General features: G+C 39.4%; 1 protein-coding gene across 1 annotated transcript; it reads right to left on the bottom strand.

Annotated features, from left to right (window-relative positions):
- Positions 1-1,523: 1,523 nt before the first annotated feature.
- On the bottom strand, positions 1,524-3,279 carry LOC149176092 (uncharacterized). The gene is made up of 3 exons (XM_089421341.1): positions 2,534-3,279; positions 2,191-2,356; positions 1,524-1,679 (listed from the first exon to the last, which is right to left on the bottom strand). The coding sequence occupies exons 1-3, from the start codon at positions 3,277-3,279 to the stop codon at positions 1,524-1,526; spliced, it is 1,068 nt and encodes a 355-aa protein (XP_089277467.1).
- Between the last annotated feature and the right edge of the window lie 12,556 nt (positions 3,280-15,835).

Raw genomic sequence — 15,835 nt, 5'->3', positions numbered from 1 at the left:
GTCAAAGCCTCAACTTGAATGCTGGATGAATGTCCAAGCCCCCAAGCAAAGGAATGAATTTTTTCCCCAATTGGATTTACAACAACACCTCCTACACCAGCTTTGCCCGGATTGCCCTTTGCTGCCCCATCAAAAAAGAGAGAGTGCCTTGAATGCGATTTGAGCCAGTCTTGAAAGTCAGTTTCAGATTTCCTTATTTGCCAATCTTTAAGAGGAGGGACGTTTCTAACTGCTGATTGAAATTGCAAGTCAAGGAATGATCCCCAAGCAATGTCCTGTTGGCTGACATTAGAATCATATTTTATATCAGTCAAGCACTCCTTTAAATGACATTTGATCTTGATTTCTAAGGCCTTGTGATTCTGATTAGTATTTCTGAAAATTATTTTGTTTCGTTCTATCCATATCTGCCAACAAATAACCTTTGGGAGGACAGCCCATGCAAATTTGATTATCTGATTTTTAGGATGTGGGCCAGGATATCTGATTGCCCAATTAGAAAAAAGATCAGCAGTGGAACAAGGAAGTAAAAGTTGGGATCCAAATTGTGAATAAAGGAGAACCGGATTTGCTTAGAGAAGTTGCATTCGAGGATTAAATGGATTGTTGTCTCTGCATTTTCATTGCACAAGGAGCAGATGGAGGGACCGTAGAACCCTTTCCTCTGCAATATGTCATACGTTAGGATTTTTCCATGGCAAAGAAGCCAAGCAAAGAAGTTGACTTTGGGCCATGAAGGAAAATGCCAGACACCCTGCCAAGGTGTTGGGTTGGGGGGGACGTATGGCCTCTCATTCAGCTTGGCATATCCCATGGAGACAGCGTAGCCTCTGGCATTCGGCTCCCAGCTATTTGAATCTCTTTTCCTGATGTGCGTGGGCGCCAGGCCATGAAGGAGGTCAAGCAGCGTGGACCATTCGTTGATCAAATGAGCCGGCACCTCGATACATTTCCAACCTGCCCAAACAGAATCGCTCCAAAGAGAAATATCCCACAACGAACACAACCCCTCTCTATCCATCCAGCATCGCAACGCTCTAATGGAGGCTTTATCTTCAATTGGGTCCATATTCATGATTTTATCAGTCCAGATGTTGATCTTTTTTCCCTTTCCTGGGATCCAGTAGGACTGCGCATTGATTAAAGGAGCAGCTTTAACATACAGTTTAAGGAAAGATGAGTTAGGAAAATGAATCACATTGTCTAAACAGCTAGAACGAGGACCTCTAAAATACTTTTTCCAGATAGCCAATTGGGCCCAGCCAGGCTTGGGCGCAATGATCCTCCAGATAATCTTAGCTGCCATAGCCACATTCTGCTGACAGAGACTTTTGAAATTCAAACCACCCTCCCACAGTGTCTTGGAGATGGTTTCCCAACTGATAAGGGGAATCTTGTTTTCATTCTGTTTTCCTCCCTTCCAAAAGAACCTCCACATGAACTCTTCCATTTTTTTAATATGATTGCCGGAGTGAGAAGCCCAACAAATTGAAATAGAGGGAGGCTGGTGAGCACAGATTTAATTAGGACAGATTTGCCAGCAGTGTTGAGCCAGGAGTAACCCCAGGCTTGGATCCTAGTCTTGAATTTTTCAAGCTGAGGGAGCCAGTCTTTGCTTGCAGGTCTCTTATGAAAAACGGGAACGCCCAAGTATTTGAAAGAGGTCCAAGAAGAGGAGGCTGCAAAACCCAAACATCTAGAAATAACAGAGAGCAATCTGGGCGAAGTGTTCGAGCTGAAGATGTGACATTTGTTCTTATTTACAATGTTGCCTGAGGCCTCACTGAATTCATCCAAAACTGCTTTAAATTTAGAGGCAGAGGAAAGAGAGGCGGTACCCAAAAGCAGAGTGTCATTCACAAATAAGGCGTGATTTATGTTTTTGACCCCTCTTGCAATACACAGTCCATTAATATCTTGATCTTGCATCTTTTTGTCTAACGGGAAGCTGAGAACAGAGGCTTGGATGACAAATAGCAGAGGGGAAAGAGGACACCCCTGCCTAAGCCCTCTCGAAGCTTTGAAAAAATCAGTGGCTCTTCCATTTACAAGAGGAGCAATCTGTGGCTTCGAGATGCATGCCCAGATCCATTTAATGAAGTTTGCTCCAAACCCAAACTTGCTCATGACTTTTAAAAGAAAGCTATGATTTACTCGATCAAAGGCATTTGCTAAATCGAGTTTAATCACCATACCTTGTTCTTTTCGAAGAAGACTTGAATGAATTGCCTCTTGAACAAGGGTGAAGTTGTCCACGATCTGCCTTCCTTGGATGAAGCCTCCTTGATTCTCCGAAATTATTTTGGGAAGAATGAGCTTCAATCTATTTGCAATTACTTTGGTGATTAACTTGTACCTAGTATTGCATAAGGAAATCAGACAGAATCTACTGAAGTTGTTGGCGCCTTTTTCCTTGGGAATGAGGGCTAAGAAAGCGGAGTTTGTGCTGCCTCCTATTTTCTGAGTATTTTGAGACTTTTGAACCATTTTGAGAAGATCCTTTTCAACAATCGGCCAACAAACTTGGAGAAACCTGGCAGAGAAGCCATCCGGCCCAGGGGCCTTATCCAGATCCATATAAAAAAGGGCCTTTTTAACTTCATCTTTAGTGACTTTGGCCTCAAGGATCTCGTTCATACGATGAGAAATTGAAGAAGGAATAATGTCTAACAGATCTGAGTATTGGTGCAGATCCTTATCTTCACTATACAAGTTTTGAAAGTGAGAAAAGGCTACTTTCTTAATGTCTTCAAAATCCTTGTGAGTGTTGTTATCCTCCTTAATCTCATAAATAGTGTTGAAGCATTTCCTGGCCTGGGCTTGCTTGTGGAAAAAAGCAGTGTTCCTGTCCCCTGCTTTGAGCCAGAGGTTTCGAGGTTTTAATCTCCAGTATTCTTCTTCAGCTAAGCAGGCCTTATGAAAGCACTGTTGCAGATGAGCCTCTTGATCTAACGGCTCCTCTATGACTATAGCGTTCTCCATATGAGTTTGATGAGAGGCAAGAGAGGCTTTAATGGCTTTTCTTTCTGTATCAGGGTTGGACAAGGTTTTGACCCATCGTTTTAGAACTCCTTTTACCCTTCTAGGCTTTTCCTCCCAGATAAAGAAAGGAGATCCTTTGACAGGCTGACTCCAACTATCCTTGACTGTTTGCATGAAGTCTGGCTCCTTGACCCAGAGGGGACTAAATCTAAAGGGAATAGGACCCAGATCAAGATGGGCTAGGAGCTCTAACTTTAAGGGCTTATGGTCCGAGATGCTGCTAGCAAGAATGTGCATTCTGGGTTCTAAACCTAGTAACAAATATGAGCTTTGAATGAAAAATCTATCTAATTGTTTAGTCAATTTAGTGTTCCTAAATGGATGTCATTAATTGTCAACCCGGGGCTCGTAAGCTGATGAAGTGAAGGTGTACTATATGTACTTAAGCAACCTCTTAGAGCTTTTTGTCGTTTGGGGTGTTGTTTGTGGTTAATTTATCTTCCTAAGATGGAGTGATGTTTTTATAAACAGATGAGTGATAGTGTGTGTAAGGTGAGTTCTAGATGAGTGAGAGTGTGTGATTAGTGGTTTCTAACTACTTGCTGAAAAGGAAAAGCTTGAAGGAAATAAATAACTTGAAATGACTTGAAAGCAAAGAACCACTTTCTAATGGCATTAGACACCATTCATGCTGCTGCAAATAAAAGGTAAGAAAATCACTTAAAAGACCAATGATAATGTTTATCTCTTCCTAACTCTCTGCCTCTAACACATAGTACTGTGTAAAACACGATTAGGAAGTAGCTAAAGATAAGTCTAAGAAATGATAAAAAATGAGAAAAATCTACTTTAAAGACTAGTTATAATGTTCAGCTCTCTCTAACTCTCTGCCTCTAACACATAGTACTGTGTAAAGCACGATTAGAAAGTAGTTAAAGATTAGTCTAAAAAGTACTCAAAGCCAGCTGCAAGTTATTAGTATTCTGATCTCTAAAAGATAGACAATTTGTAATAAAGAGACCATTCATATGTTAGCAGACAACTTTGAGAAATTAAACTAAAAATCAGCTATGAAAATAAAGTAAAGGCAGCAACTTTGAATCTGTCAACTGAAACTACCACTAGATATAAAGCAAATACATAAACACAAAAACAATCCCGGGTTAAAAACCTGCAAAAGAACAATACTGATCAGTCAAAATGAATGCTGCAAATGAAATAACAATGAAAGTGAATTAAGTTGTACATGTTTCAAGAAAAGAAATGCTAAATGAAAATAAGGAAATGCTGAACATAAAATACTATACAAGGGCTAACATGAACAGGGGCCCTCCATTCATATAACCCAAAGAAGACTCAAGGTATTGAAAACTTCAGAACAGCACTGCTTCTATTACTCCATGTGCAGAAAATTACAGTCAAGAGTGCTAGAACAACACTATTAAAACAGAGTTTTGAAATGCACTAAAATGATAACGAGTTCATAAAACACAGCAACTAAAAAGTAACCATAAGCGTACGCAGACGCAAGTTTTTATAGGCATCTGAAAGATGGCCTAATGCGTACAGCTAAAACTGAAAAATAAACTAACTGTCATGCGTAATTAAGGTTCAATAACACGTCATAAGCCTCGTGGATGAGCTGGAGGTTCTGGTCGTTATGGGCAATGAATCCAGAGTTGGATTATGTCCCCCACAGCCTGCGTAAGACGGACAAATCACCGTTTGAACTGACGTGACCCAACAGCTTACCTATCACCGTTAAGCTGCCTTTGTTGACCATAACTTGACCCTCGTTGACCGGAGGTACAGATGACGTGGTTGACCGAACTAACAGCACAGGAACCTCGAGCACCTTGATTCCTAAGTGCCCATGTGGCTCGTTTGGAAAAATGACACGTGGAACCTTGAGATTAACAAAAAGGCTGCGGAATCATCAGATGGCTGCGGAATTCCTGTAAATATGTCAAAATCTAAACAAAACAGTCACACATTAGCAAAGATCCTTAATCATGCTTAAAGTCATATAATGTAATGATCTGGGTTGGTTTGCAAGGAAAATGAGGCAAAAGAGAGAGATGAATGAGGGAAAACTATAGGTAATGATGGATAATCAAGTGTAAAGTAGAGGCTCTACATACCCCCACTACGAGGGCATTGCATGTCCTCATGCAATCAAAAACATTGTTCAGTCCACCTGCTGGGATGCCTTTGCCAAGACATCCAACCTTCTCTTCTTTCTCTGTGTGGCCACATTAACTCTTGGGCTTTTCATCAAACACCTGAATTTTAGATTGATCAAGGCTCTGTTTAATTTCCTGCATCTCTTCTTGAGCTTTTTGTTTTCCTTTTGCCACAGGCCCATATGAAGCATGGTGTTATCTTGGACCATCTTGTCCACATTGCTCTGTATCTTCAGTTTTTCATTTTCTTGTTTGATGTGGCGATTTAGTACCTCCAGCTCAAAGATTTCCTGCTTCAGTGATTGGACTTGCTGCTCCAAAGGTTGAGCAGTGCTTGGACCAGCAACTGCTTGTTCTAGTGTCTCCAGGTAATTATAAACTTTCTGCTGATCAGGGTCAACCTCAGGTGACTTCTTAGGACTAGGCTCATATTGAAATTCAGATCCATGTTCATATTCAGGTTCATGCTCAAAAGGACTTTCCTCACGTGGAGGACTGGTCTCAACATACTCAGCGTGTGAAGGGCTTTTCTCAAAGTCAGGACTTGTAGCAACCTTTTCAGGTGTGCTCAAGTCAATGATGAGTGACTTTTTACCCTTTGTGGCCCCTACTTTTCTTTGTAACCTACTGCTTCTTCTCACAGTGGTGATGTTCTGTTTTTCTTTTTGTGCCTTTTGCTTTTGTTTTTCCACCTTCTTGGAAAGGGCAGTTTCATGGAGTTTGGCCATTCTTTGTGCTAAGGGCTGAGTATCTTCTTCACTAGAGTTCTCAGGAGTAGCGTAAGTTTCTTGGGCTACAGCTTTGCCTTTATCTTTCTTTTGTTTCATCCTACTCTCTTTTCTCTTTTGAGCAACTTCTTGGGCAAGTTCTGAAAGGGTTTCTGTGATGACTCTTTGAGCTGTTTGATCAGTGTCCAAAACAGGCTCAGGATCAATTTCATGTTCAGAATGATGTACATCAGTTTCTTCTTCAATCTGTTCTTGGACAGTTTCCTCTTGGACAACAGTTTCAGGGGTAGCCTCTTTTCTTTTTCTTCTACTCTTTCTAGGCACAGAGGTTTCTCCTGCTTCTTCAAAATGGTTTCTCACAAGAAATCTCTCCCAGGTATCTCTTTTTGCTTTCAACTGTTCCTCAACTAGCATCTTAACAAGACCATGATGATACAGATGTGATTCAATGTTTCTTGGGTTCCTTTGGACAATTGAACACATTTTTCTAAGACTTGAGAGTAGAAAATATGGAAGGTTAATATCATCTCCTAAGAAATGCATCATGACTTTGGCATGGTAAACATATAAAACTCCAAACCTTCCCTCACAAGTAAAGAATTTTTGTACTAATAAAAGTAAAGTTGTCCATTCTTCCTTGACATAAGTAACAGGAATCCCTTTTGTAAAAATGCTGGTATCCATACCTGGATTCTTTAAGATTTGCTTCCACTGTTGGTCTTGTACTGATCTATTTTTAAACCATCTTTCTCCAGTTTGTGGGAGTGAAGTGGCCTGTGCTATACTGCTCTCAGTGACTGTAAACTTCAGGTCCCCTATCTCCACTTGATTGTCTTTGTCTCTGAAGGAACGTGCAAAGGCCTTCGTAACCTCTTTGTGGTAACCTCTGAATTTCTGGATGCATTGGAGCCAGTTTGCTTTCTGCAAAGCTTCTTTAACTTGAGGATATCTCTCCAGAAATTTTGAACCCTCGGGTTCTACTCTTAAGAGTTTACCCATTGGCTCTACGGCTCTGTTCTAAGACTTTTGGAAAAAAGGTTACACGGCTTCAACAGTGGCCCTAACACAGTAAATTTACGGCTCTGTTCTAAATCTTTTGGAAAAAGGTTACACGGCTTCAACAGTGGCCTTAACACAGTAAATTTACGGTTCTACTGTAACAGCCGTAACACTGATAATCAGAATTAGCAGAGAGGAAGACGTAAAACAGAGTATGGCTAAGGCAGCAGCGTAGTGAGCACAGCGGAATAAGGGAACTATGGAAATGAAACAGCGTGAATGGAATGATACGAGCGTAGGAGGGTTATGAAATGATGGGTAGAAACAGTTAGGTCCTTAGGCTTCGGTCATGGGTTTACACTTGGCTGCGGAAATTATGACGTAGAGAGACGTAGTACAGTAGTCTACGTCACTTAGGTACGAAAACCTTAATGGAAGAGCAGCCGCAATTGAGTTTCAAAATCGTGATGAACATGACCGATAAGTGTGGGGGATACGTGGATTTTTGGTCGCATGATGGGAAAGACTGGTAATCATTACATTAAATGGCAAGAAACATAACCCTGAAACTTTGCAAAATGAGATAACCGTAAGTTTAGGATTTAGATCATACCTCATATTCGCGCTTGGATTGCCTTTGATCATTTTCCACTAACCCTTCATTGTTTTATTGCTGTTGCATGACTCTTTTCCATTTATTGTTGATGACTTCTGAACTGTAAATTTCTTTTCAAACAGACTGTGTTTTTTTTTATGCAGGTGCAGAGAGCTGCGGAATCGTTAGATGGCTGCAGAATTGTCAAACAGCTGCGGAAACTGCAGTGATACCCTCCGGCTGCACAAAACAACTTCAGTTATCTAAAAAAATGACTTTATTGATGGAATGAAGTGTAATGAATGGATGGATGGATGGAAAGAAATGAGGTGAAGTGAGAGTGATTAAATGAATGAGATGGTGAATGAGGTGGATGAAATGGCGAAATGAGATGGAAGAGAGAGAGATTTTTTGGAAAACATGAGGTGTCAGGTGACCCTGATTTTCACCTCAGGTTTTCTGCATGAGACTGCCAATCAGAGATTGGTTTTCAGGCTCATACATTTATTATTTTTTTTTTTTTTCTTTTTTTTTTTTTTTTTTTTTTTTTCAAAAACCAAAGATTAGGCTGATGGAGGAGAAGAATCCTTCTCCACCAACCTGATTGCAGAATCTTCTTTAAACAACTTGACAAACTCTTCTTTTGAGAATGGCTTTTGGTAGATTTTCAAGAGATGGCCATTCACAATAAGAGGAGTATGAAATTCATCAATAGTTTTCACTCGAACTGCTCCATTGCTAAAGACTTCATCAATCTCATATGGCCCAAGCCAATGAGTTTGAAACTTTCCTTTGAAGTCTTTGAATTTTGAATCAAACAATAGAGCCCAATCTCTTTTCTGAAACTTTCTTTCTTTGATATGACGATCATGCCATTTAGATCTTTGGTGCTGAACTAGATCGGTCCTTAGAATTGCATCTTGTCTTATTTCATCTAGCTCATTTAGCTGGTCCATTCTGTGTCTTTGAGCTTCTGAGAGGCTCATTCCCAATTGGACTGCCATCTTGAAGGTCTTGATTTGGAACTCAATGGGGAGCAGGACTTCCTTCCCATAAACAAGTTCATAGGGAGAATGTCCTGTTGTGTTCTTCCATGTAGTCCTATAGGCCCATAAGGCTTCAGGGAGCCTTTCCGCCCAATCTCTTCTATGAAGATGAACAGTCTTGGTGATAATGCCTTCAAGAACTTTATTGGTAGATTCCACTTGGCCATTGGATTGCGAATGGTAGGGAATAGATGTTCTGTGCTTGATCTTATATTCCTCCATCAGCTTCTCCATCAATTTAGATGTAAACTGGCTGCCCTGATCTGTCACAATTTCCCTTGGGACACCAAAACGAGTGAAAATATCCTCAAAAAGAAATTGAACAACTGAATTTCCAGTAGCAGAAGGCAATGCTTTTGCTTCTACTCACTTAGTAACATAATCAGTACAAACCAGTATATACTTCTTTTGCTTTGATGGTGGATTAATTGGTCCAACGAAATCTAGAGCCCATTTCTCAAAGGGTTCGATGCATACCTGAGGCTGTAGAGGCATTTCATTTGAAGGAGTTGGTTTCCCAACTCTTTGGCAGCTGTCACACCTTCTAACATACTGCTTTGCATCTTTAAAGAGAGAAGGCCAATAATATCCTAGAGAAAGGATTTTATAGGCTGTCCTCTTGTCAGCAAAGTGCCCGCCGCATGGTTCATCATGACATGCCTTAAGGATGTCAGGCATTTCATCTTCCCGAACACACCTTCTGATTATACAATCTGGCCCTGTTTTGAACAATTCATTAGAAATCCAAGAATAATGTGCACTCTCCTGAATGATTTTCCTTTTCTCATTAGGAAATAAGTGTAGAGGAAGCTTCCCTGTAACAAGATAATTAGCCATATCTGCATACCAAGGAGTCTTGGTAGTCACTGCAAACAAGTATTCATCTGGAAACTTATCTTCTACTGGAGAATCTTCATTAGTGTTTTGGATTCTAGACAAGAAATCAGCTACTGTGTTTTGTTTTCCAGGTCTATCTAACACAGTAATGTTGAATTCTTGTAAAAGTAAAAGCCATCTTGTAACTCTACCATTAGTGACAGGTTTGTTCATTAAATATCTTATGGCAGAGTGATCAGTATGGACAAAGGTTTCATAGCCGGTTATGTAGTGTCTAAACTTGTTGATTGCATGTACCACAGCTAAGAACTCTTTTTCTGTAACAGTATAATTTAACTCAGTGGGAGTCAAATTCTTACTTGTGTAATAAATGGCATAAGGGATCAAATCCTTTTGTCCCAAAACAGCTCCTAGAGCTGTATCTGAAGCATCAGTAGAAATGTGGAAAGGGAGTTTTCAGTTTGGCCCCCTTAAGATGGGTGCTTCAGATATTCTAGTCTTTAAAGCTTCAAAGGCAGATTGACACTCAGGATCCCATTTGAACTCACAGTCCTTGGTAAGCAATTTGAAAAGAGGGGATGCTATCTTAGTGAAGTTTTCAATAAATCTTCTGTAATACCCAGTAAACCCAAGAAAACTCCTAACATCCTTCTGGCAATTTGGAACAGGTAACTTAGAGATGACTTCAACTTTGGATCTATCAACCTTAATCCCATCTCCTGAAATATGATGTCCTAAAACAATCCCTTCAGTAAACATCATAAAACACTTTTCATGACTTAAAGAAAGATTTGTTTCCTTACATCTTACCAGTACTTTTTCCAAATTTTCCAAAGCTTCTTCAAATGTATTACCATAAACTGTGAAATCGTCCATGTATACCTCTACACAATCATGAATCAGATCTGAAAAGATTCCTAGTACAGCCCTTTGAAATGTAGCGGGTGCATTGCACAATCCAAAAGGGAGTACTCGGTAGGCAAAAGTTCCCCAAGGACAAGTAAATGTGGTTTTGTCTTGATCTTCAGGTGCTACCTGAATTTGATTATACCCACTAAAACCATCCAAGAATGAGAAATACTTTTTACCTGCTAAAGTGTCTAGTACCTGATCAATAAAATGTAGAGGGAAATGATCCTTTAAGGTTGCCTTGTTCAATTCTCGATAATCAATGCAAACTCTCCATTTACCATTCTTTTTGGGTACTATAACCAAGGGAGAAACCCATTGGCTATCTGAAATGGGGTAAATGAAGTTTACCTTGAGCAATTTCTGGAGTTCTTCTTTCACGATTTCCCTAAGGTTTGGATTCATCCTTCTTTGTGGTTGCCTAATAGGTCTGCTATTTTCTTCAATATAGATGTGATGAATACAAGTCTTAGGATCGATTCCTTTCATGTCAGTGTATTCCCATGCAAAGGCAGTGGAATGTTTTTGCAACAATTTAGTTAATTCTTCTTGTTGTGGTCTTCCCAAGTTTTTGTTAATGTTCAATGTTTTTCCTGGAAGGATTTCAACTGTAGAACTACCAAACTCTTCCATTGAGAAGAGAGACATCTGTCTAGAGGAGAGATATTCAATGTCTGCATCTAACTGAAACTGTGTAGAGTCATATTCTAAAGGTATTTCAAAATTTTCTAATGTATTTAGAATTTGACTATCCTCACTGATTTCAGAGATGGTTAGAACAAGTTGAATAGTATCCTCATCATCAACCCACTCATCTTCTCCTATTTCTGTTATTGCCTTTGCTGGAGGATACAAGTTGAATTTCTTGGTGGAATTACCATCTGATATATACATGTCCCCAGACCTACAGCTTATGAAAGCATTAGCTGTGGCCAGCCAAGGTCTTCCTAAAATAAGAGGATGTCCTCCTAGATTGTTCTTGGGAGTTAAAATCATAAAATCAACTGGATATTCCCAAGAATCTAGAGAGACTGGAATATCTTCCAATACACCATCAGGTTTAATGATTGATCTATCTGCAAGCTGCAGTAAAGTAGGTGTAAAGAGAAGGTTAGGAAGCTTTAACTGATCCATGGTCTGTCTACTCATGATGTTGATCGCGGCTCCTAAGTCAATTAAAGTATTTGGGATTTCAACCCCATTAATATGAGTTTTGACAATAGGGCTACCAGGATCCACATATTTTTGCATGGTAATCTTACCCATCATTATGTCTGCAATTTTTCCAACTTGATGTATCCTTTTAGTATCTCTGGTTCTTTTTCCTGTTTTCTTCAAACTCAACTCCTTTATTGTCTTTGCTAGAATGGGAATTTCCTTAATGGCTTGTAACAAGGGGATCTTGATACAGACATTCTTCAATTCATCTAGGAAACTATAGTCAGGCACCCATATCTGCTTTTCTACTCCTTTGTCAATTTGCAATCTTTCAGGAAAAGGAGGTGTAGCTAAAGGTGTAGGTTGCTCAACTATGGGAGTTGTAGAGGTTGATTCTTTTTCTTTTTGGATATTTTGGTTTTGAAGTGATACTTCAGAACCTTTATTGACTTTGAGAGATTCTTCCTCATAAATGCTTGGTTGTTGAACACTTGTAGAAGGTTGATCTAAGATTCTACGTGATCTGAGTTGTACTTCATTGAGAGGAACAACCATATAGGTAGGGAATGGTTGACCTTCCATCATGTAAGCATTTTGAGGGTTCCTATTATTTGGATTTGGTAATGGCTGAGAGGGAAGTTGATTTGATTTCTGCTGGGATTGAAGCGATAATTGAGAATTTTGATTTTGTGGAGGAGGTTGTTGTTGTTGAGGGTATGGCAATGATAGTTGTTGACCTTGGTTTGGAAGTTGTGGGGCTTGCTGATTCTGAAATGATGGAGGATATTGATAGAATTGAGCAAATCTCCCATAAGGATTTTGCATGCTTTGCATCCATGCTTGAAAAGCATTTTGAGGTTGAGGCCAAGGTTGTTGCCAAGGATTCCAATTTGGTTGGGATTGAGAATTCATAGAGTTGTTAAACCCTTGATTCTGTTGTCCTTGCCAAGGTCTCCTTGCAATAAAACAGAGAGATTCAAGTGTATCTGGATCCTCTTGAAAGACTGCTTTGAGGCCAGGAATTGAAGGACAATCCTTGGTCTCATGAGTTTCTGAGCAAATTACACATGTTTCTACAACGTGTGCGTCTAAGGGACATTCCCTTAAAGCATGTTTCTTTCTGCATTTCGGGCAAAAGATAGCCAAAGCCTCAGCTTCTGCTTTTTGTTTATTGTGAATCCTAAGGGTATCAAGTTGTTCACTAAGACTCCCTAAGATATCAGTTTTAAATTCATCAAGCATACTGCCGATTTCAACCCTACTCACTGATCCTGTTGCAGATTTATTTGCCCTAAGGAGAGAAGGATCTCTAGGCCCTTTTTGAGTTTTTGATTTGCCCCTTGAGAGATGGATACAAAGTTCTGCTATATCATTGAGTGAAAGTTGAGAAATATCCCCTTTCCCCATCATGTTTAAGATGTCTATCCATTCATCCCTAATGGCTTTTAATAAGAGGGCTTTTAAGGTCTCTTCATCCAAGGTATTCATTTTTGCTCTTTTCAAGTTATATTGAAATCTCTCAAGTAAATCTTCTAAGCTCTCATCTTCTTTTTGTATCATTTTAAAAACCTTGTCCTTGTGATTAGTAGGCATACAATAATCCAAATACCTATCCAAAAATGTCTGTTTCATTTCATCCCAAGTCCTAATGGATTGAGTGAGTAACCCCATGAACCATTTCAAGGCTTGATCCTTCAGTGTTGAAAGGAACAATTTGAGTTTCTGAGAGTCATCCAGGTAGTCATAAGTTCGACATACCACTTCAAACTCAAATAAGAATGTTTCAGGGTCCTCAGTCCTTAACCCATGGAAGTTAGGGAGGACAGATGGTGATATGTTTTTCATGGTGGCTCGGGAATCCTCATTAACAATGGGAAACCCAAATGAATTATCCCCATCTCTATTTCCTCCTCCAAGGGGACCTCTTCCTCCATTATTGTTATTGTTGTTTCCTCCTCCTCCTCTACCTCTACCTCTACCACCTCCTTCTTCCTCTGCCATGATGATTCTCCTAGGGATTTCAAAATCTTCTGGTTCCTCTACAAAAGGTGAATGAGAAGAGATTTCTCCTTCTTCTTCAGATGATTCCAATTCCTCAATTACAATTGGTCTTTCTGTAGGAGAAAGAGAAGAGTCTCTTCCTGGTTCAAACTCAATAGAAGGTGTAGGAGAGTCAACTCTTAGCTCTTGAATTCCAGGAATTCTAGGACTAGGAGTTTCGGTTGGAGATAAGGGGGGCGTCTCTTGTCTATCCCTTGAAGCAGATGGACTTGTAAAAATTGAACTTCAAGCTCTAGCTAAAAACCTTCCTCTAGAATCTCTAGCTCTATGCATGTCATTTTTTATTATTTTTCTTCAAGTCAAGTTAATAGTTCTTTTTCTGATCTTCCAGTTCACTCTAGGTGCAAGAAGAGAGCATACTCAAGAAACTACCAAATCAATAACTTTCTCTTTTCTGATCCTCCAGATCACCTTGCAGTGCAAGAGGAGAGCATACTTTGATAGGTTATCAACTTCTTTCCTTGAAATTTTTATGTTTTTTTTTTTTTTTTTAAGAATATGGCTACTTAATTTCACTTCCCCGGCAACGGCGCCAAAATGTTTAGTCAATTTAGTGTTCCTAAATTGATGTCATTAATTGTCAACCCGGGGCTCGTAAGCTGATGAAGTGAAGGTGTACTATATGTACTTAAGCAACCTCTTAGAGCTTTTTGTCGTTTGGGGTGTTGTTTGTGGTTAATTTATCTTCCTAAGATGGAGTGATGTTTTTATAAACAGATGAGTGATAGTGTGTGTAAGGTGAGTTCTAGATGAGTGAGAGTGTGTGATTAGTGGTTTCTAACTACTTGCTGAAAAGGAAAAGCTTGAAGGAAATAAATAACTTGAAATGACTTGAAAGCAAAGAACCACTTTCTAATGGCATTAGAGACCATTCATGCTGCTGCAAATAAAAGGTAAGAAAATCACTTAAAAGACCAATGATAATGTTTATCTCTTCCTAACTCTCTGCCTCTAACACATAGTACTGTGTAAAACACGATTAGGAAGTAGCTAAAGATAAGTCTAAGAAATGATAAAAAATGAGAAAAATCTACTTTAAAGACTAGTTATAATGTTCAGCTCTCTCTAACTCTATGCCTCTAACACATAGTACTGTGTAAAGCACGATTAGAAAGTAGTTAAAGATTAGTCTAAAAGGTACTCAAAGCCAGCTGCAAGTTATTAGTATTCTGATCTCTAAAAGATAGACAATTTGTAATAAAGAAACCATTCATATGTTAGCAGACAACTTTGAGAAGTTAAACTAAAAATCAGCTATGAAAATAAAGTAAAGGCAGCAACTTTGAATCTGTCAACTGAAACTACCACTAGATATAAAGCAAATACATAAACACAAAAACAATCCCGGGTTAAAAACCTGCAAAAGAACAATACTGATCAGTCAAAATGAATGCTGCAAATGAAATAACAATGAAAGTGAATTAAGCTGTACATGTTTCAAGAAAAGAAATGCTGAATGAAAATAAGGAAATGCTGAACATAAAATACTATACAAGGGCTAACATGAACAGGGGCCCTCCATTCATATAACCCAAAGAAGACTCAAGGTATTGAAAACTTCAGAACAACACTGCTTCTATTACTCCATGTGCAGAAAATTACAGTCAAGAGTGCTAGAACAACACTATTAAAACAGAGTTTTGAAATGCACTAAAATGATAACGAGTTCATAAAACACAGCAACTAAAAAGTAACCATAAGCGTACGCAGACGCAAGTTTTTATAGGCATCTGAAAGATGGCCTAATGCGTACAGCTAAAACTGAAAAATAAACTAACTGTCATGCGTAATTAAGGTTCAATACCACGTCATAAGCCTCGTGGATGAGCTGGAGGTTCTGGTCGTTATGGGCAATGAATCCAGAGTTGGATTATGTCCCCCACAGCCTGCGTAAGACGGACAAATCACCGTTTGAACTGACGTGACCCAACAGCTTACGTATCACCGTTAAGCTGCCTTTGTTGACCGTAACTTGACCCTCGTTGACCGGAGGTACAGATGACGTGGCTGACCGAACTAACAACACAGGAACCTTGAGCACCTTGATTCCTAAGTGCCCATGTGGCTCGTTTGGCAAAATGACACGTGGAACCTTGAGATTAACAAAAAGGCTGCGGAATCATCAGATGGCTGCGGAATCATCAGATGGCTGCGGAATTCCTGTAAATATGTCAAAATCTAAACAAAACAGTCACACATTAGCAAAGATCCTTAATCATGCTTAAAGTCATATAATGTAATGATCTGGGTTGGTTTGCAAGGAAAATGAGGCAAAGAGAGAGATGAATGAGGGAAAACTGTAGGTAATGATGGATAATCAAGTGTAAAGTAGAGGCT

This window comes from Pinus tabuliformis, chromosome 4_1, assembly GCF_031772625.1.
Source record: "Pinus tabuliformis cultivar Carrire ecotype Pingquan chromosome 4_1, CPIR1, whole genome shotgun sequence".
NCBI lineage: Eukaryota > Viridiplantae > Streptophyta > Pinopsida > Pinales > Pinaceae > Pinus > Pinus tabuliformis.
This window is presented reverse-complemented; position numbering and strand designations above follow the sequence as displayed.

Bases quoted from the DNA above. Each gene is read 5' to 3' on its own strand.
- LOC149176092 (XM_089421341.1), bottom strand. From the start codon at position 3,279: ATGCACATTCTTGCTAGCAGCATCTCGGACCATAAGCCCTTAAAGTTA. The intron at 2,357-2,533 runs GTTTCTCCAAGT...ATGCAATACTAG, and splicing joins CCGGATGGCTTCTCTGCCAG to GTACAAGTTAATCACCAAAG. The intron at 1,680-2,190 runs GTGATTAAACTC...TGGGTTTTGCAG, and splicing joins TTCGAAAAGAACAAGGTATG to CCTCCTCTTCTTGGACCTCT.